The 20,308-nt window shown below is 43.9% G+C and overlaps 1 protein-coding gene and 1 long non-coding RNA gene across 2 annotated transcripts in view; one reads left to right on the top strand and one right to left on the bottom strand.

Moving 5' to 3' along the window:
* The window catches only part of LOC310838863, a 71,192-nt gene extending 67,095 nt beyond the window's left edge, over positions 1-4,097 (top strand). The window contains exons 4-5 of the long non-coding RNA XR_014561182.1: positions 3,387-3,499; positions 3,697-4,097. This is a non-coding gene — a long non-coding RNA (uncharacterized lncRNA). The remainder of the gene's footprint in view (positions 1-3,386; positions 3,500-3,696) is intronic.
* MAPKAPK3 (MAPK activated protein kinase 3) overlaps positions 1-20,308 on the bottom strand; it is a 72,518-nt gene that overhangs the window by 10,320 nt on the left and 41,890 nt on the right. Inside the window, exons 3-8 of the mRNA XM_083726633.1 lie at positions 9,081-9,220; positions 5,927-5,991; positions 4,668-4,747; positions 4,125-4,251; positions 3,385-3,460; positions 2,951-3,075 (exon numbers count right to left, since the gene is read on the bottom strand). Of these exons, the coding sequence (XP_083582759.1) occupies positions 2,951-3,075; positions 3,385-3,460; positions 4,125-4,251; positions 4,668-4,747; positions 5,927-5,991; positions 9,081-9,220 (613 nt within the window). The remainder of the gene's footprint in view (positions 1-2,950; positions 3,076-3,384; positions 3,461-4,124; positions 4,252-4,667; positions 4,748-5,926; positions 5,992-9,080; positions 9,221-20,308) is intronic.

Genomic DNA, 20,308 nt, shown 5'->3' with positions numbered 1-20,308 from the left:
ATCGATGACAAAATCCTACAAAATTCAAACTATTAAGGACCCTTGAACTCCTGTCACTTTTCCTCTGCTATCAAGTCAGAAGAAAGTCTGACACTTACAAATGACTGTATAAAACATGGGAAACTTGCCTTATACCAAGTCCATCCATTTGGATTCTCCCATTCAACTCCATATTGTCTACAATGATTGGCAGCAGCTCTCCGGGGTTTGAGACAGAGGACATTCCTAGCCCTACCTGGAATCATCAGGGATCAAACCTGGGCCTTCTGTATACCACATACAGTAGTACCTCGGTTTAAGTACTTAATTCGTTCCAGAGGTCCGTTCTTAACCTGAAGCACCACTTTAGCTAATGGGGCCTCCCACTGCTGCTGCACTGCCGGAGCATGATTTTTGTTCTCATCCTGAACCCAAAGTACTATTTCTGGGTTAGCAGAGTCTGTAACCTAAAGCGTATGTAACCCGAGGTACCACTGTATATACTATTTATTTAATGACAGGCCAGGTGAAGAAGTTACCCCTGCCTGCTCCAGCTGCCCACCATAAGGCCAACTACCAGTTACCCCATGGGAAGGATTCACAGAGAGTGTGATTGCCTGATCCTGTGCTGAGAGGAGCCTGGACTAGCTCTTCTCTGCACAAAGCCATCTGTCACCAGCTGCCAGTGAGAAGGATCCTTATGACGCGCTAAATGTTGTAATTCCTTACAGTGTGTTTTTAAATTGCATTGATGTTACTTGGAAGGATTTGCATCCTGATACATGGGGTAGAAATAATTGCAATAAATATATAGCTGCAAAGAGAGAGCGAAAGAGATGAAAGGTGTGAAGCAGGAGAAAGAACAAAATTACAGAATTAAACAGTTTCATAAGCTGAGCTGTAAAAATACTCCTTGCTGCAGGTATTTAGATCCACATTTGACTGCCCAATCCTAAGCAGGTTTATACAGAAGTTCCACCAAGTTAAAAAGAGCTTGCTTCTATATAGGCATGGTTAGGACTGCAGGCAAAACATCTGTACCATCTTATACAAAGTTTCTACAGTTGGTTTAGTCCCATGATATGTAGGCATTGGTCACATGTTCATCCTTGTGGAAATAAACGTGAAGAAGAAGCAGGCCCCGCCCCCTACACTTTCATCCAAACCTGTGAACACAGCCTGCCTGCACAACTGTTGTAAACACATAGGCTCCATTCACAGGTTCAGCTGGAAGTGCATGTCTGTGTGCCCACAGATTCACTTTTCACATGGGGCCATGGTCTTATGTTGTGTCCAGAAAAAGTTTAGAATCCATGACATTTTCCGAGCCTGGAGCACAGTGAAGTCTGATTTTGACATAACAGATCAGCAGAATTTTAAATGCAGGAATGGCTTATGCTTCTAAATTTCTGCTAAACAAATAACGTGTGGAGTACTGATCCATGCTTTTGAAATAAACCCTTGGAGCGCACGGGTCTGACTTTGGATACCTCACATCTGCACTCCGACTAATGCGTACCTGAATCAGCCCTTCAATTCTGACTTAGGAACACTGGTAAAGTGACTTTCATTCCTAACAATGACTGTAGTGACCAACAACTTAGGTTTGAGGTTCTGATTGATCACGGGTGTCTCAGGGTGGCAGGAGGGGGAGGCATTTCCCACACATTTCCCCGCTCCCTCAACTCACTCTCTTAATGAGGTGCTCATATCCAAGATTACACAGGAGTCCTGTAAACCTCCTTCTGCTGGCCAAGCAGGACACAACATTTCCCTGCAGCTATCCCTAGGACAGCTCAGAAAGGAGCTGGAGTTTCTAACAGGAAACAGGATTTGGGGGTGTGCAGGATTTCTTGTGTTAGATGGATGACAGGGCTTTCTATTACTGCTAAACATAGTTGTGACAGTACAGTGTGACCTGCATCAAGGTAATTGCTGCAGCTTCTCTGTGAACTAAGGATGGCTCACCCGTTATGTACATCAGCTGCAACTATCAGATGCCTATGATTGTACCAACAAAGCCGGCCCGGAGGTGGCAAAATGACTCCACTGTGGTGCATCAGTAGGCTACTCACGATGCCATACACATGCTGCCTCATCCCTCTGCTACAAAATCTGCTTAGGGAGCATCATGCCTGCAAGCAGTAGGTGTTACTCAAGTTGTAGCACATGTCAACAAGGCACTAGCGCAGCCAGTTCAATAGACAAGGAAAATACCACAGAAGTCATGATGGTGCCCTGTTGTTGTTACTGGGATCCCATTCCTGCCCACTTTTTTTTTGCTGGTGCAGCACTTTTTTATCTCCACTGTAATGTAAGTGTTGGGTTTGAAGGAATGGTATTTGAGAAGCAGAGTTAATTTAATGGTATTTTGCGTTTCTGAAACTTCTTTACATAATGTGTAAGAGGCAGATGTTTACTTTTCTTAAACTCTGGGAGGTTTAAAAAAACCTTTTAGGAAGTCTATCATGTTAGTTCATTGGCACATCTAGTTCAGTACTATCTACAACAGGATTTCCCAAAGTGTGGCCCATGGACCCTTGGTGGTTCAAAAGCATCATTTTGGTGGTCCGCAATAGCAACATTAGCATCTAGCACACAAATCACAATTGCTAGACAACAGGCAGAAGTGGTCCACCAAGATCCTCAGCAATCTTCAAGTGGTTCAGGTGTATAAAAAAAAATTGGGAACCAGTGGTCTATAGTATGATCCACTGGCAGCAGCAGCTCCACAAAATTTCAGACTGGGGTCTCTCCCAGCCCTATGTGGAGTTGCCAGGTATTGAATCTGGGACCTTCTGCATGCATGCATGCAAGGTGGACACTCTACCACTGAGCTACATTCCTTTTATTTTAGAGATCTCCAAGTAGCATATATGCTGGGCCAGTCTCACCACAGAATATTTAAAACATTAAACACACACCCCATTGATGCACAAGTACCAAAAAGTACACAGGGGAATCCATTTACCTTCATCAGATACCTCTGACCATTCAGGATTTGGAAATCCATACTGCCCCATCCGAATTCTTCTCTTCATTCCAGGAGAAATGGCCTGGCCAGTGTTGGAGTAGAAAGGAGGGAATCCACACAAGCTACAAAAGAGTGGGATGTAGAGAAGAAATTGTACTGTGTGGGAGATGACCACATCTTTGTCTCCTCCCTGACCTTCCCCACATCTTCAGTAGTCCCATGCACAGTCCCAGATGTCTGTGGATTCTTCAGATGGAATGAGTAATATCCCAGTGACTAATTATCTGAGTGTGGCATAAAAGGAAACATCATTTTAAAACACCATTGATTGGGGATGGGTGTAGTTTGGGATAGAAGGGAAGTGTTTATTCATACATGACATGTTAAGGGCTCAACTTTGTTAATCTATTTCTCCCCCACTTCACACTTACAGAATGTACATGATGACACCAAGAGACCACATATCGCAGGATTTGTCATACTTCTCAGGACCAAGGACTTCTGGGGCTGAGTGGGATGGGGAAGAGAACCAAAAGAACTGTGAATGTCAGTTTCTCTTATTTTGATCACAAACTACAAATATTTGCATTTGTTTAAATTAAAAAAGCTGTTACTGGTTGAAAGAATACTTTAAGCATTTGTACCTGAACCCCATGGGTGCTGGTGAAGCTTGACAAATATTTCATGGTATTTTACATCTTGTGCAAGTGTGTGTGTTCTGAATTGGTGTTCCCCATGCTCAGGCTTTGACTCCTGACTTCCTGAGCCATCAGTGCTCTCATTCTATGCTGGGAAGACTGAGCACTGTGCTTTGATGGTGCCATCTAAGATGCCCATCTGAGTCATCAGACACCTGGGTCAATTTCTGCTCATTCGGCCCTGCGAAGCCCTAGCCTCATAACATGTTCCTCAGCCTGATCAACTTGCTTCTTGGGTAAGGACATGGCTGCCTAAGATCCAGCCCGCTATCCTACCTGTTTTGAACCATGTACCAGATCTGGCAAGCAAGATCCTAACCCTGGTTCTGGTACCTGACGGCCTGGAGCCTGACTGTTGCAGAGATCTGAAAGTGGGAGGTGGGGAGGGTTTTTTTCTAAAGCACAATCATGTTCTCCCCCTGGACTTAACAACTAAAGAGAAAAGTGGGGGGAAAGGGGACATGCAGACTCACCTACGTAATAGGGAGTATAACAGGGGGTCTGCAGCGCATTCTGCACCGTCGTCTCTTTGGCAAATCCAAAGTCTGTAAGCTTCAGTACTGCATCCTTCGCTTTAGATGTGTAAAGCAGGTTTTCTGGCTGTGATGGTGTCAAGAGAGAAACATAAAATGAGGCTGAACAGGAGAGGTTTCTGGGGAGAAGTTCTATTCAACTGTAGGCTTTGTTCTGTTCCTCTAGGCTGATAGGTGGTGTGGTGCCCAGCATCAAGTTTGTATTTTATTATCAGTAGATTGCAATGTGGTGATGCAGATTTTAAATAAACATCAGGCCTTCTTCAATAAGACTTTTAAAAATGCACTGAGCTTCTGGACAACTGTATACTTAGAAGATACTTGGGATCCTGACGAAGATGGTTCTTCTTTGCACAATTAAAAACTGGGACACACTAGTTCCTCTCAATGTAGTAACATGGCCTGTGTCAAGTCACCACTGTCCATTTTCTTGCTATGGGTTAGGCATTTCTCTTCTCTGCCAAGGCACTTTTCAAGCCTCACCTTGACATCTCTGTGGGCGATGTTCATCCCATGTAGATACTGAATGGCTGTTCCAATGTCTCTCATTATTTCAGAGGCCTCTAGAAATAAAAATTCATGAGAAAGGTCACATTAACATTCCCTCCATACTTCAGAGATATGCAGCTAGGCAATGCTTCTGACTAGCAACTAGCTTGTTTGTTTGCAGGGCTAGTGTCAAGACAGGGGAAAAACTAAAATTAGCCCCAACAGCTGTGTTTTGGGTTTTGCAAATGACTATGCCTCCACACATCTTAAACTCTCCTGCTCTGCAGCACCCTTCCTAGAAGGCAACATAAAAATGACCAGAAAGTCATGTATGGTGCATACGTACAGTATACACTACTTGTTCCTATGGTATGACTAACCAAGGCACACCTAAACTGATAGCAAGGTTCTGAATGTCATTTGAGCCCTCAGACTTGAGCAGAGAGACGTAAAATGCAAAGCAGAAAGGATGAACACCTACCATCTACTACTCAGTGATCTAAAGATCTCATTGCACTTTCTATGTTTGAACGTATAATTTATAATCGTCAGTCTGCTTTGGATACCAGTTTGGACATATGGGGCATGAGTCACCTAAAGCCTGTTGGCAGAAACCGTGCACGAGGACTTCTGTTTGTGCAATGGGGCTTCCTCTCTCATAATTGGGTCTTGGAGATCCAATTGGCAGGCCCCCAACAGTGCATAGGAGAGGGGGTGGGGAATCATTGTTCTATATGGCTAGCTGACATACATATGCAGACAGAACGTTCAACACAGTGTGATGCTGAATTCTACCCATGGACTGCCTATATTAAATTATGTGTTTAAGTCAGGATCAGTGGAATATTCTCATTGTTACGGTTGACTGACAACATTCCCCCCCCCCCCGTTACCTGTTATATTTCCAATGATACTTTTAAAAAATTGTAAAAAAATCTTTTGTGAAGTTTTAAGTCCCTTCCCATTTCCTCAAAGTGCCTGGGGAAGAAGAAGCTGCTGAGAGTTCCTGGGCAAAGCACAGTAGGGCCTCCCTTTCATGTGAATGGCTTGGCTCCACACTGCTTAGCCATTGCAGCTTGACAGAGGAGGGAGTTGTACACCTCCCCTCCAAATTATATGATCCAGACTGATCTGGGTTTTCTTTCTGACAAAAAGCCACTAGCCCCCCCACCTGATCTACAAGCTCTTTACACACACACACACACACAGAGAGAGAGAGAGAGAGAAAAAAAAAAAACAATTTAATGCTGTACCTTTTTCGGTGAAAGCTTGGTCGCCTCGTTCCTGGATCCTGCTGAACAGCTCCCCTCCCTCCATGCTGTGAACAAAGTGCAAACACACAGAGGATTCATAATGCAAGCACAAAGGGGTTCCCATCTCAGTAGCTTGGTTTTTATATATACGAATACTGCTGTTTCCACTTCCTATCTGCTGTGTGCATTTCTAATATTAGCTTTATTATCCTTAAAAGGCAGCCAAGACATTGTTACTATGGCCTTATGACATAGATGAAGGCCTCAGTAACTATTTTGCCTCACAGTTGCTCAAATGCCTAAAAAAACAGCTCTGATATAAAGAAACTACGACTCTTGTTCTGTAGCTGTTGCTGATTGGATTCAAAGTGTCCTGCTTGCTTTGGGGTGCTTTCTAGGACCATTCAGATACAGTGGTACCTCAGGTTAAGGACTTAATTCATTCCGGAGGTCCGTTCTTAACCTGAAACTGTTCTTAACCTGAAGCACCACTTTAGCTAAATGGGCCTCCTGCTGCTGCCGCGCCGTTGCTGCACGATTTCTGTTCTCATCCTGAAGCAAAGTTCTTAACCTGAAGCACTATTTCTGGGTTAGCGGAGTCTGTAACGGAGTTACAGCGGAGTCTGTAACCTGAAGCGTATGTAACCTGAAGCATATGTAACCACAGGTACCACTGTACTTGGAAAGCAAGGCTGCAAAAGTACATGGGAGGGAAGGCAGCAATCTTCCCTTTGCCTACTCCTCAGATACAGGCATAGCAATATCTCTGTAAACTTCAGTTCAGCCACTTGTTACATTAAATTTCATATATACAGTATTGTTGTTTTAAAAAAATGTTTAGGGGTACTCTCATTTTCCTACTCATATTGAAATACTGCCCCTCAATGAGGCCAAACTTAGATTCACAAAATGTTTAGGAGTATGCATCCCCCCAGAAAAAAAGCACTGCATATATATTTCCTACCACATTGCTTCTTGACCAGGTTGCAATCTTGCACACAGGCTACTTTAATCACACTAACGTCAATAGGATTTAATCTACTTTAAAGCACACAGGATCACAGCTTAAATCCTATTGAAATTAATGGGCTTTAAGGTAGCCCGTGTGCAGAATGGAACCTACATATGAATGAGCAGGAAGAAAACAAACAAAAAAAAAAAGCACAAAAAAGCTTTAAAGCCTGCGGTTTTAATATAGAGGCAGGCTCTTCAGAGAAAGCTGAATCACTGCTCTTTGTTGACCCTACTGGAAATGAGCACATCAGACAGTACTGCAGGAAGGCAAAGAGTAATCCCTGTTGTTCTGATGCCATCAAAATTCTGAAAAGTATGAGAAAAACAACAGAGGCAGCAAAAGGAGGGGAAGATAACACACAAATGAAAGATAGAGTCAAAGCCAGCCCTATCAAAACTCTGCATAAGAAACCACATAATGATAAAGAGGAAAAATGTGATCTGAGCAAACATTTTTTGGGCCAAGATGTGAAATGGAACCCTTAGAACAAAGATATGGGAAGCTACGCTTGCCTATATCACCACTGATTTTGATGCAAGTCAGACAGTTTCCTATGTACCTACTCAGTGTTCAGCTTACAAATTTGGCTCTGAACAATATATTGCAGGGAGGGAGGGGGGGTTCAACACACCAGCACTGGCTCCACCCTCTGCATCTCCTCCAGGTTTTTGAGAGCTTGCCAAAACAGCAGTTCAACTACATTCATTTATTCACCATCTCAGATCATGTCTGCACAGGATCATCATGTCTTTACAGGAGCTTTCACAAACATAAAACCCCGAAAAGCCTGTCCTGGCAACACAAGGGGAATATCAACATTATTTATTCAGGAAGTTGGTTGGTGTGCTTCAAAACAGAGTTCTTTGTTAACAGCAGAATTTTTAGCCTCCTAGTATGTCTGGAGAAAGTTGGTCCAAACAAACAAGAGCCAGAGTGTGGCCTAGTGGTTGGGGTGTTGGTTTGATCCCCGTATACAAAGGTTCAATCTCCATATGGGACAGCTGCATATTCCTGCATTGTAAGGGGTTGGACTAGATGATCCTCAGAGTCTCTTCCAATTCTACAATTCTATGATTCTAAGCAATCCTGTTTCCAGCACAGCTAAGACCTCACCTTCTATTTTCTCTGACAATTTGTTGCCTCTCTCTAACCTATGGCAACTGGGCATTAGTGCCTCCTTCAAGCTTAACTCCTCTCTTCTCTCCTCTTGCAAGCCTGATTAACCACCCTGGAAATGTATGAACTGAATGGCAATATGCAGTTCAACCAGATCAGACACCAGCATCAACCACAGAGCAGAGAGAGCTATGCCCTTCAAATTCTGCCTTGTTGGGTTTTCTGGTTGGCCACTGTAGGAAACCAGATGCTGAACTAGACAGGCCTTTAGTCTGATCCTACAGGGATGTTCTTATATCTGCTTCCTACTACGTTAGGCAAGGTTGAGCTCAATGCAAACTTCTGAAAGGGAGTGGATCGCCACAAGGTGCTGCTATTGTTTCTTCAGGGCCAGCATGGACTCTGCTCTCACGCGAACATGTGCCGTCACGGATCAAAGTCAATGCAGTGAATGGTTTGGACTGGACTAGCATTCTGTGTGTGGAACAATAGTCACTCACAGAGAATAATAAAAGAAAAGACAAACGAAGAATAGTGCACATTCTTGCCTTCCCCAAGGTTCTGTGTTGTTGTTTTTTAAAAAGATTTTGGGCCCCCCATCCCCCATAATTCCAGAAAACTCTGTAAAGCCACATTCCACTGGAGAACAATTTATGTCCATGTGGAGATGGCAGTATTGAATCAGTAGCTTATGTACTGCTAGTTTTGAGGAGTGAGGTTATTACCCCTCTACTACTATCCATACCAGGTCGCTCAACCATTGCTACCCTGTCTTTTCTTCTGGCAGATCAAGATAACTAGGTGACAGCAAAAACTGCAAAAATTTTAGCAGGGGCAATTAGAATAAGATCTATTATTTGATTAATTTTCTAGCATTCCTCAGCTTAAAAAAAACCCCCAAAAAGAAAGCCTATTGGCTCACATGTTTATCTGTGGCTAAATTTTGTCAATTTTGTCATTTGTATTGATGTAAATCTCCAGAATGTATTTTGTATAGCTAACTATTTAGCTCTATCTTCATACCATTCCATGATGATCAGGATGCACCTCTTCCCATGATGTATGTTCTCATAAACATCCAGGATGTGGACGATGTGTGGACAGCCTGAAGCCCGCCAATGATGATCCACTTCCTGTCGTGCTTTTGGGCTATCATACAAGAGCTGTAAAGGGAAAAGAAACAGGAATAATGGTCACATTTGTCTTCCTGGACCACCATACTTAGTCAAAACAAAAAAATTCCTTCCAGTAGCACCTTAAAGACCAACTAAGTTAGTTCTTGGTATGAGCTTTCGTGTGCATGCACACTTCTTCAGATACACTGAAACAGAAGTTACCAGACCCTTCTATATAGTGAGAAGGTGGGGAGGGGTATTACTCAGAAGGGTGGTAGGAATGGGTGATTGGCAGATAGCTGTGATGAGCCTGTTGACGACTCTTAATGACTGCAATAGGTCTTACAGGAAAAAGCAAGGGGTGAGAAGGTGAAAAATGGCTTTGTCATGTATAATGAGATAAGAATCCAAGGTCTTTGTTCAGACCAGGTCTCTCCATGGTTTTAAGTTTGGAAATAAGTTGCAATTCAGCAGCTTCTCTTTCCAGTCTATTTCTTTTTCCTGTAAGACCAACACGGCTACCTATCTGTAACTGGCACTATACTTAGAATTCTGATGGACATGGAACTGAGCAAATATCTCACTGAGCTGGACAACTGCTAGAGGGGCAGCCACATATTTGTTCCCAGAACAAACACAGGGACCTGACTGTGAAGTTGCTCTGTGCCTGGGAAAAAGCAATTTCACAAAATAGCGCCTACCCTCTTGGACTAGAGAAACCTTAAAGCTCTATGACATCAATCCTGACCCAAATGCACTGGCTATCAATTAGTTTCTAGGCCCAATTCAAAGTGCTGGTTTTGCCCTATAAAGCCTCAAACAGCTCAGGACCACAGTACCTCAAGGACTGCCTCTCCCCATATGAACCAACCTGTACTCTGCAATCATCATCTGAGACCCGTTTTTGTGTGCCTTCCATGAGAGATCTGGAGGAGGGCAACACGAGAACAGGCCTTTTCTGCAGTGGCTCCCTGCTTGCAGAATGCTCTCTCTAAGGAGGCTTACCTGGTGTCTTAGTTGCAAATCTTTAGGCACCAGGCAAAAATTAGCCTAGGCCTTGGGCAAATTTAATCAATTAATTAAAAAGGGGTTAGCCTAGGCATTTGGCTAATTAAACAATCTATGGCCTTTTTAACTGTGTATGGGGGTATTATTTTTGTTTTCCGTTTTTATATTGGAAACCACCCTGTGATCTTCGGATGGGCAGGCATAGAAATTTTAAGAACAACAATAAATGTTAACCAGAGAGACCACCTTGGGGACTCTCAGCCACCCTAACTCATCCTGGAAGGGCTGAATTCTGCTGACACCTCTCTGTAGTCAGGTGCCTATTGCATAGCGGCCAACAGGCTTGCCTGCAAAAGTAGATTAGTGCGGGGATGTGGAGCAGAGCTTTAACAATGGGCAGGAAAAGCAAAGGTTTTCATCTCTTCTTCCCCACTCAGGTAGGCACAAAATACCGGTAACCCTTTCTCAGTAGTGCACTCAGACTCTGAAATGTAAGCACTAGCAAGGAAGAATGGGGACAGAGAGAGGACTTCTTCCTGACAGCAGCAACACCTAGTTTGAATGGAGTTAGATGTTTCAGCTCTCCAGACAAAGTAAGGAGGGTTCGCTTCTCCTTCTCCTTCTCTTTCTCTCCACTCCAGCCAGCACAGAAATGGGCTATTGCAAAAAGCACTTGGGGGCCTTCCAGCAACCAAGGATTGTTAAATACACAGTGACTGTATGAATATGCTTCCTGAATGTTAAACCAACCTCATGCATTCCAAGGGTCACTGACTGCGTTCTTATGCTTCAGTCCCTGCTATAAGCTGAAACAACTTTATTTTGAAGCATCCACTAACACTCCCCATTAGGGCAGAGATTTGCTTCAACCCTCACAATAGATTTATATCTAAGTATCTATCCCCAAAGATCACACTGAAAAATACTCCAAGCAGCACTGGCTTTTTTTCCTAATGTGACTGTTTGACTTCTCATGCCTCACAATCTGACCAGAGAAATCCAAACTCTGTGCCGAGAAAAGCAGGGTTCTGCAACATGTGCACACATTAAACCAACATCTGGAAATGTTTATAACTAGTCATGGGGTGGAGCAAAGATATGAAGCACATGAAATTCGACCCCTTTGAAATACAAGATGTCTTATTCAGCCATCCCTCTGTGTTCTGAAATTTCACGATGCATTATCTCACACCCTCTGCAGTTGCAGAGATGTTGTATTTTTTTAAGAAATGAAAGTAAAAGTTCTCATGACACAGACTCCTACATCCAATACTCCTGTTCATGTTTATTCTCTACTTGGGAGGTTTACTCAGGAGCAGGCCTATTGAAATTAATGGACTCTGAATAAAACTGAGATGAATACCACTCCTGGAATTCTTATACCCCTAAAGTTTAGACACAACTGCTGAAGCAGAATCCTAGGGAAGCATCATAACAGATACTTTTCCTATACAGAGCTAATGCCCAGGTAAGGGAAGGCACACACATATACACAGTCACCTATTCAGCTATTGGCTTGAGCTTATTTTGCTATAAATACCTCTTATTGATTGTTGACATAAATAAGGCACATTCCTCTATTTAAGTAATATATTTATTTAACCTACTGTAAAACATACTGTCAGAGCTGCCCCTAGGTCCCAGCTCACAGAGGACCAACGCCAGGCTGTCGTTATGTACAAAAGTCTTTATTGAAGTTCAGTTTCCATTTCAAAGCCGCAGCGCGCAGCTCTACGTCTTAAACCCTAGACCGGCGAAGCTCCGTCTGAATCTCCTCCCCTCTGACACCAGTTTAAGATCCTAGCCCTGCTCCACCTCTTCCTCTCCTCTCTCCTCCTCTGGATCCTCCTGCCCGCTGGGGCATTCACCACTCTGGACTCTTCTGACGCTGAGTCGCCTGACTCCTCCCCCTGCCTCCTGCGGGCTTTAGGACCTGGTTCCCAATCCTCGTTCTCTGCTGTCCCGCGCTCCTGTACATTTGAACGTGGCTCTCGCGCCAACCCCGTGATCCTCCTCCTGACCGTTACACTGCTTCTATCACTGCTTCCTTCCTTCTGGAAGCTGCCTGGACGTGACCTCCCCTCCGTTGCCTGACTCTCCGATGTAGGCGTGGTCAACCCTGACTCATCTTCTCTCCCTGGTGGTGAATACGCTGGCCCCGATACCTGGGACTCCTCCCCCCCACTACGCTCTGGTGGGGAAGCTGGTCCTGATCTCCAACTGCTGCTCTGGGAGTCCCCGCTGGCCCCTTGTTTCTGGATTGTCCCCCTTGGGCCCCCCCTTGCCCTGGCCACCAGCGCCCCCTTCTGTGAATCTTCCGATTTGCTGGAGAGGCTCATGGAATCTCTCGGGCTACTGTCATCTTCTCCTACGCTGCCCTCGGATTGCTCCCCCTCACTCTCCATCTCCTCCCTTCCCTGTGCTCCCGCTCTTGAGTCCCTGACACATACTGTTTTTGTTACCTGAGAGTAATGCAGTGTGTGGTGTGGCCACCTTACATGTTTTTCCTAGTACTGGGTAATGCTCCTTGTTGTTATTAGATGGCGACAGCATCCTATCATGGCTGGATGGGTGGGTGTTTGTATGCATAATCTTCACAATCAGAACTAGCTGGATGCACCTGACTTCCCATGGTAGCCATGAGGTGGTGAAGGGGAGGAAGGGAGCAGCAATGACTGTACTCCCTAATTTTTTATGTGATTCTTCCCATGGCAGCCATTTTTTTGATCGGCACCCACAGCACTTTCTTTCTTTAAGATTTCTTTTTAATTTTATTGATTTGTTAGCAACAAGTACAAACACAACAACAACAAAAAGAATTTTAAAAGGAATGCAGCTATTAGACTTACAAAATTTCCCACTCCTGACATAGAGCATACAAACCACACATGTACATAGCACCCACACAAGAAATGCACACACCGCAACAGAGGGTGTGATAGGCACAGGGCATGCCCTGCTCTCTGCAAGCCTTCTTGTCTGTGGTGCACCACCTTTTAGTGATCTTCCTAGGGAGGCTTGCTTGGTTCCCATATTCTCCTCAGGCTTTTAAACCTTTAAACCTTTAACTGCACCTGTTTTATTTGCTTTCCCTTGGAAGTTTCATGTATGCAACATGCATGCACATTTCAATTTGTCATGTTTTTACCTGCAGTTCCCTTCTCATAATTGTATTGTTTTTATTTTGTTTTTGTTTTTTTATTCCTTTTCTTAGCCCCACCAGGGAGCACTTGTGTGCTGGGGGGTGCAGGGTAAAAATATGGTTAAATAAAACAAATGAATGCCTGAAAAGAAAACAGGAACCTGCATAATTCCTTGGTCAGATTCGTGCAGCGCCAGGGGGCCCTGGTCCCTCACAAAGGGAGGTGACAACATCATCTGTTTGCTGCCTTTGCATCACGGTAAAGTGGACAGAGAGAAGGTAATAGCCACACAAACAAGGAGCTCTACATGCTTAGTTATTGTGCTGCAAGCCTAGAAGAACTAACACCAAGACTGATGACAACTGGGAGATGTTCCTCAGCTCCATTCCTCCAACCAAAAGCAGAGAGCAGCAGGTTGCCAGTGTTCTCTGTGGTACTAAGTAAGAAGGTCTTCTCTTTGTTACCTTGATGAACCTGCTTTCCCCAGAATTGCTCTGTGACCTACTCAGACCTCCACTTCTGCAATTCAGCCCTTTGTGTAGATTCCTGCCAAACCCGACACTCAATTTCTCCAGTTGCCTTCTCACAATCTTGTCACCCATCTTGTCTCACCTGACCATCCCACTGTCCTTGCCCTGAGTTCAGCAGGGACAAGGATACAGTGCTGGAAGCTACACTGACATGGACTTAGGAGCCATGTAATTGGGGGAGTGAGCTACTGAACTTGAAGCTGGCAAGCAGGAGCTCACTAAACCAAACAAGAGCATCCGGGCCTGTAGAACTGGAGCCATGGTCCTCACAGGCACATTCTCTGCAGCCTAAGGAACCAAGTGCCTCCTATAGTCTGTTGCTAGTCCAACAGCACAGGGAGGCACCAGGCAGCACACCACAGAATGCAAGAGAAGTGCCTGTATTCAGGGGAGAGAGCTGGTTGTTCTCTAATTCTCCCAAAGCAGGTATAGCCTGGTAGAGGGTAGAGAGTTCCAGACCTTCTCAGAGCAGGTTGCTCACTGCAGGCTCCTTCTTCAGATCAAAACAAGACACCTACCCATCATACTCTACCAACCAGATGTCAACAACTTTGCTGTGCATAGCTTTCCCCCATTCCCACCGAAAATAGGCTGAAATTATGGCTTCTCAGCAGTTATTAAAGGTAAAAGGTAAAGGGACCCCTGACCATTAGGTCCAGTCGTGACCGACTCTGGGGTTGTGGTGCTCATCTCACTTTATTGGCCGAGGCAGCCGGCGTACAGCTTCCGGGTCATGTGGCCAGCATGACTAAGCCGCTTCTGGTGAACCAGAGCAGCGCACGGAAATGCCGCTTACCTTCCCGCCGGAGCGGTACCTATTTATCTACTTGCACTTTGACGTGCTTTCGAACTGCTAGGTTTGCAGGAGTTATTACCTTGTAATAATATATGAAATGGATTTTTAAACTTTATGTCAATTTTAAAATATTTTAAGTTATTCAATTCATTAAGATTTATTTCTGTTTGATTAAATAGTTAAAGGAGCCAATGGAGGGGGGTCATTCTGATGTAAACTTGTCAAATAAATGGCTTTTGCTCAACTGAGATCTTTCCTTCTGCTCCTCAGAAAGCTCTAAGATAACTCTGGGTAAAAGCTTAAGAAATCTAATTCCTGTGAGGAAAAGTGTTATTGACCTACTTTCTCCACAGGTTCCTCCTGACAATTCTTTCTCCTCTATATAAATAAGAACAATGACACTTTGATGATAACAATGATTACTGGCACAAGATTCTCAATGTCTCTTACATTTGTGAAAATAGTATCCAGCTTGTTGTTTACATTGCTACAAAACAATTGTTTTCTCCTTTAAGAACATAAGAAGAGCCTGCTGGATCAGGCCGGTGGCCCATCTAGTCCAGCATCCTGTTCTCACAGTGGCTGAACAGTTGCCTGTGGGAAACCAGCAAGCAGGATTTGAGCACAAGAGCAGTCTCGCCTCCTGTAATTCCCAGCAACTGGCATTCAGAGGTACTTTCTTTTCCATCCTGAATCTTCTAATACTCATCTTTATTAAAAGTAAAGGTACCCCTGCCCGTACGGGCCAGTCTTGACAGACTCTAGGTTGTGCGCTCATCTCACTCTAGAGGCTGGGAGCCAGCGCTGTCCGCAGACACTTCCGGGTCATGTGGCCAGCGCGACGATGCTGCTCCGGCGAACCAGCACCAGAGCAGCACACGGAAACGCCGTTTACCTTCCTGCTATAAGGCGGTACCTATTTATCTACTTGCACTTAAGGGTGCTTTCGAACTGTTAGGTGGGCAGGAGCTGGGACTGAACGACGGGAGCTCACCCCGCCGCGGGGATTCGAACCGCCGACCATGCGATCGGCAAGTCCTAGGCGCTGAGGTTTTACCCACAGCGCCACCCGCGTCCCTTTCATCTTTATTGGATGTCCACAAATTCTAGTGTTATGAGGAAAGGATATACGTAATCTTTCACTATCCACTTTCTCCATGCATCATTTTATAAACCTCTATCATGTCACCTCTTACCCACCTTTTCTCTAAACTACAAGGTCTCAAACGTGGCAACCTTTCTTCAGAGGGAAGTTGCTCCACAGAGAGCATTACCAAAATACGGGGCTTTGTCATTTTGAAACATTGACTCCTTTGCACTATTGCCTCTTTCATCTTCTGGCCACAAGCCCAGATTATTTTTTTTTTTCAAGTGACAAGCATTGCCTGTTGCGAAGTGGCAGTGGCAGCTGCCTAAAGGAAAGAAGCCAAGCACACAGAAAACTCTTGAGATTCACCAGGAAATGCTTGATTTAATTTAAATCACCTTGTTATACTGAATTCATTACTGATAATATGCTGCATAATTTTTTGTAAAATTGAAAAGCAGAAAATGCACCTCGGAACAGTACGTGAGACTCATCAGTTTGCCATGGGTAAAAATAAATAAATCCAAAACTACGCACAATGTACAGAGCCTAACAACAACATATTTTTTTTTGCATGATACGGGCCTCCATTTAGGGTTTGCTTATATAATCTGTGTTGCAACCCATTTAGGTTTATACAAGGAAGAAGGATGTACAATTACCAGGCATCTAATAGAATTAAGATGTATGAAGGAAAACCTCAGAATGACTGATACAAACTGTATTGGCATCATAATCGTGCAGATAGATGCCACTGCTTCAGCCTAAGACATTAATGGGAACCCAGTGTGAAGAGACAAGGAAAAGAACCAATACTTTTAGAACTAATCAGTGCAAGCAAAACCACAGATCAGTCACATTAAGAAGGTAACCACTGTGAGCTACCTATCTTGGTATTGCTGGATCATGTAAACAAGCTCTTGAAATAAAATTCATCTCCTTTGATACTTAGAAGAGGAAGAAGAAGAGGAGTTTGGATTTGATATCCCACTTTATCACTACCCGAAGGAGTCTCAAAGCAGCTAACATTCTCCTTTCCCTTCCTCCCCCACAACAAACACTCTGTAAGGTGAGTGGGGCTGAGAGACGTCAAAGAAGTGTGACTAGCCCAAGGTCACCCAGCAGCTGCATGTGGTGGAGCGAAAATGCAAACCAAGTTCAACCAGATTACGAGTCTACTGCTCTTAACCGCTACACCACACTGGCTCTCTAGGACCTACCTATTTATTTTTTTCATATTTGTGGCTAATTTCCATGGACTGAAACATTCATGGTAGCTGTCAATACTTGGAACGTTAGAAATAGGGTTTCCTGACCAATGAGTATGCCGATAAATAGAACCCGCAGATTCAGCTTTGTTCAAAAAAGCTTCCTCTGAGCATCTAACTTTTTGTCTAGCTATCCCCTTTCCCCTCACTGTCACATTCCAATGTGACCAAGAAACAAGAGTTATGCAGGAATAGAACTGCTTCTCAGTGGCCGGAGTCACCAGAGAGAGGAAACGGGCTTCGCCTCCCCCATAATGGTGTCCCTGAGAATACTGCTTTACTATGTCCTATACTTTAATGGATTCCATTCATCCCTATGGGGGGAAAGAACATTCAGCACTGAGGGATTAACACTGTTGTAGGAAGAAAACCTGCTTGCAACAGGGGCACAACAGAGAACAGCAATCCTCTTCCCCTTTCTGAAGGAATGTCCAGAATTGCAGGGAAGGTGGCAACAGGCCTGTTCAGGCATTTGTCTGAAAGCACAGGGAGCAGCGTGGGATTGTGCCCATTAATGCTGCTGGCCCCTCTCTTGCCTCCTACCAGATTCCCCCGCCCCCATGAGAATTCAGGGGCTGGGGAGTCTGAACAGGTGGTCTATTATCTTTCCAAAGCCTCTTGCACCTCTAAAATGCAGCAGATTATTTCTGGGGGATATATTTTGTGAGAGGTTGCCCTAGGATTGCCCTCTTGTGAGGAGAAAGTCACATTTGAAACACACACAAACACACCCTTTATAACAATGCTATGATATCTGTACCAATGTACAAAACATTTCCTAAGATATCTACCCTGTCAAAGTGCAGCTGGGAGGAAATTGCTGTTTCTGTCATCACAGGATTTGGCTGTTTCTGCAGTATCTAGCGACAACAACAGAAGTTATTGGATTTAATGGCCACCTCCAACGAGAGAGCTTCGGGCGGTCTTGTTTGGCTGCACATTACTTAAGAACAGCAGCAGCATTTAAGTGGCTTGTATTCTCTGCACTCTTCGCCACAAGGCTTCTGCAAGCGCTGCGTCTTCGGGCTGAAGTAGGACAGTATGCCTTAATCTAAATTCTCCAGGTATACCAAATCTGAACTAGAGCAGATTAATGATGGATTTCAGTAATGCAGTTTGAGCTGCCCAGCAGTATCTGCCTGCCTTCCAGCAGGGGAGACACAGAAAAACACCCACCCACCTGTACCTATATTTATACATTATTTTACAGCAGCTTCACTGGTTCCTTATGTTTACCAAATGCAATTCAGTTTGTTAATGAACTGGGATCCAAATATTGTGTCTAGCAAATGCAATTCAGATTGTAAATGAACTGGGATCCAAATATTTGACCTATATCAGCCAACCTATACACAAATATCGACAGCGAAGGCTCTGCTTACTTTCCTGTCCAGTGAGGAATAGTGACACAAGACATGGGCTTCTCTGTGGTGGTACTCAATCTATAGAACTCCCGCTCCTCAGATATGTGGTTGGTGTCAACATTAACTTTTCAATGCAAACCAAAAATTTACCGAAGGCATTTGGTGATGACTGATGCATTAAGGTTAGAAATATTGTGGATTGTTTGCCTGCCAGTAGCCCAGTTTGCACGTAATGCTAAGTTAAACCATGGCTTAGCATGAATGTGCGGCTTCCCAAGGGAGTATTGTGGCTGCTTTGTTCTTCCTACACTGCAGCACTGCTGTGATCTAAGCCAAGGTTTGGTTTAGCATGTAGTCTGAACTAAGCTGCATTGTGTTTTGTATGATATTTTTTAATACTATTAAAAATCTGCAGTGTGGATCTTGTTTTAATATAGAGATTTCAGTTTGTAAGCTGTCTTGGGATCATTAGATAAAGGCTGGTTTAGAAACGAATTAATGTAATAACGTATGTTAGGGGTGATGTAAATTGAGCAGTTAATGTGCATAACAACTGGCCATTGTGCACATTCATCAGGCTCATACAGAATGTGCACGTAATTTGCCCACAAAGTGAGAAAAAGTTGATTTTTATATGGAGCCCCACCACTTCTTCATGCTGCTCAGATGCTCAGCCCATGGGCATGTTGGAAACTACGTAAGATAAATCGATAGCCAGAAGCAACCCAGAGGGTGCCGATTTCACATTTTTGAACCGGAGATAAAAAAACAAGAACATGCTTCTTGCAGACTATGCATACTGACAAACAAAATGCAGTTGAGATATGCACATTCTCCAAAGCTTACTGGGGGCTATGCACACTGGCCAGAGAGTTTACAATACGCAGTTGAGATATATACATTCCCTAAGTCCTGCTGGAGGTTATGCTCAGTGATTGGAGAATGTTCAAAATCCAATTGATATATGACTATTCCCCAACGCCTGTTGAATATTATGTATATTAGCCAGGAAATATGTGAAATTCCCTCTTCACCGATAGATTTCACGCACATTCTTCATGTGGCCTGGTGAATGTGCACAATGGCTGGTTAATGCACATTAACAACTCAATTAACATTACCTCTACCTCTCACATATATCAAAATCCCACTCCTCCCTCTTGCTTACCTCCCTTTTCCAGAAGGGAAATTTTGAGGGCATTTCCTTCAATGGCAAAGTGTCAAAGTAGCATGCTAAGCATCCATGTAACAACTCACCCACTCCAAAACAGCCAAGAATGAAACCAGGGGTTGCCTAGAAACCACAATGTACTACCTACAAGGAGCAGCTAGCATTGACTCCAAACCAGCCAGGAGTGTGCTGCTGCAGTCTTTGTACACACACATTTGATCTAAAGAGGAGATCAAGAGACACTCTTCATCCTGCTATCTGTTCTGCACTGTCACAAGTAGCTAGTGTGGGTCTACAAGATTAATGAAGTTTGGGTCTTGACATTTCATCTTCCCACTGTTCCCACAAACAAAGCTTTAAATATCACCTATTTTGATACACATGCTGATTTTTCTGATGTGCCCTTTTTTATCACCTATTTTGATACACATGCTGATTTTTCTGATGTGGAAGAACTATAGCACCACCATCATGCTTTTTGACATGTTCCCATCAATTACTAAGCTGCATTATATTTTGCTTACTCTAGGAGGACTTGTTCTGAACTGAGATTTGGTCACTTCAGCTGCACAAAAATTTAAGGAAAGAAGAAGAGCCTGTCGAATTATTCTCAAAGTGCTGCAATTCCCAATAGGGGATCCTGTTTAGTATTTCTGCTTGCCTTGAACATTATAAATCTTTTGACCTTGAAAATAGGATCATCTGCTGAGAAGCTCGGGTATCAGATATATGATATTTCAATCATTCTGTTCTCAGGGCTCTTCTCAAA

Source organism: Podarcis gaigeae (assembly GCF_964106915.1).
Source record: "Podarcis gaigeae genome assembly, chromosome: 2".
NCBI lineage: Eukaryota > Metazoa > Chordata > Lepidosauria > Squamata > Lacertidae > Podarcis > Podarcis gaigeae.
The sequence above is the reverse complement of the archived record's forward strand: the minus strand, read 5'-3'. Positions and strand labels throughout refer to the sequence as shown.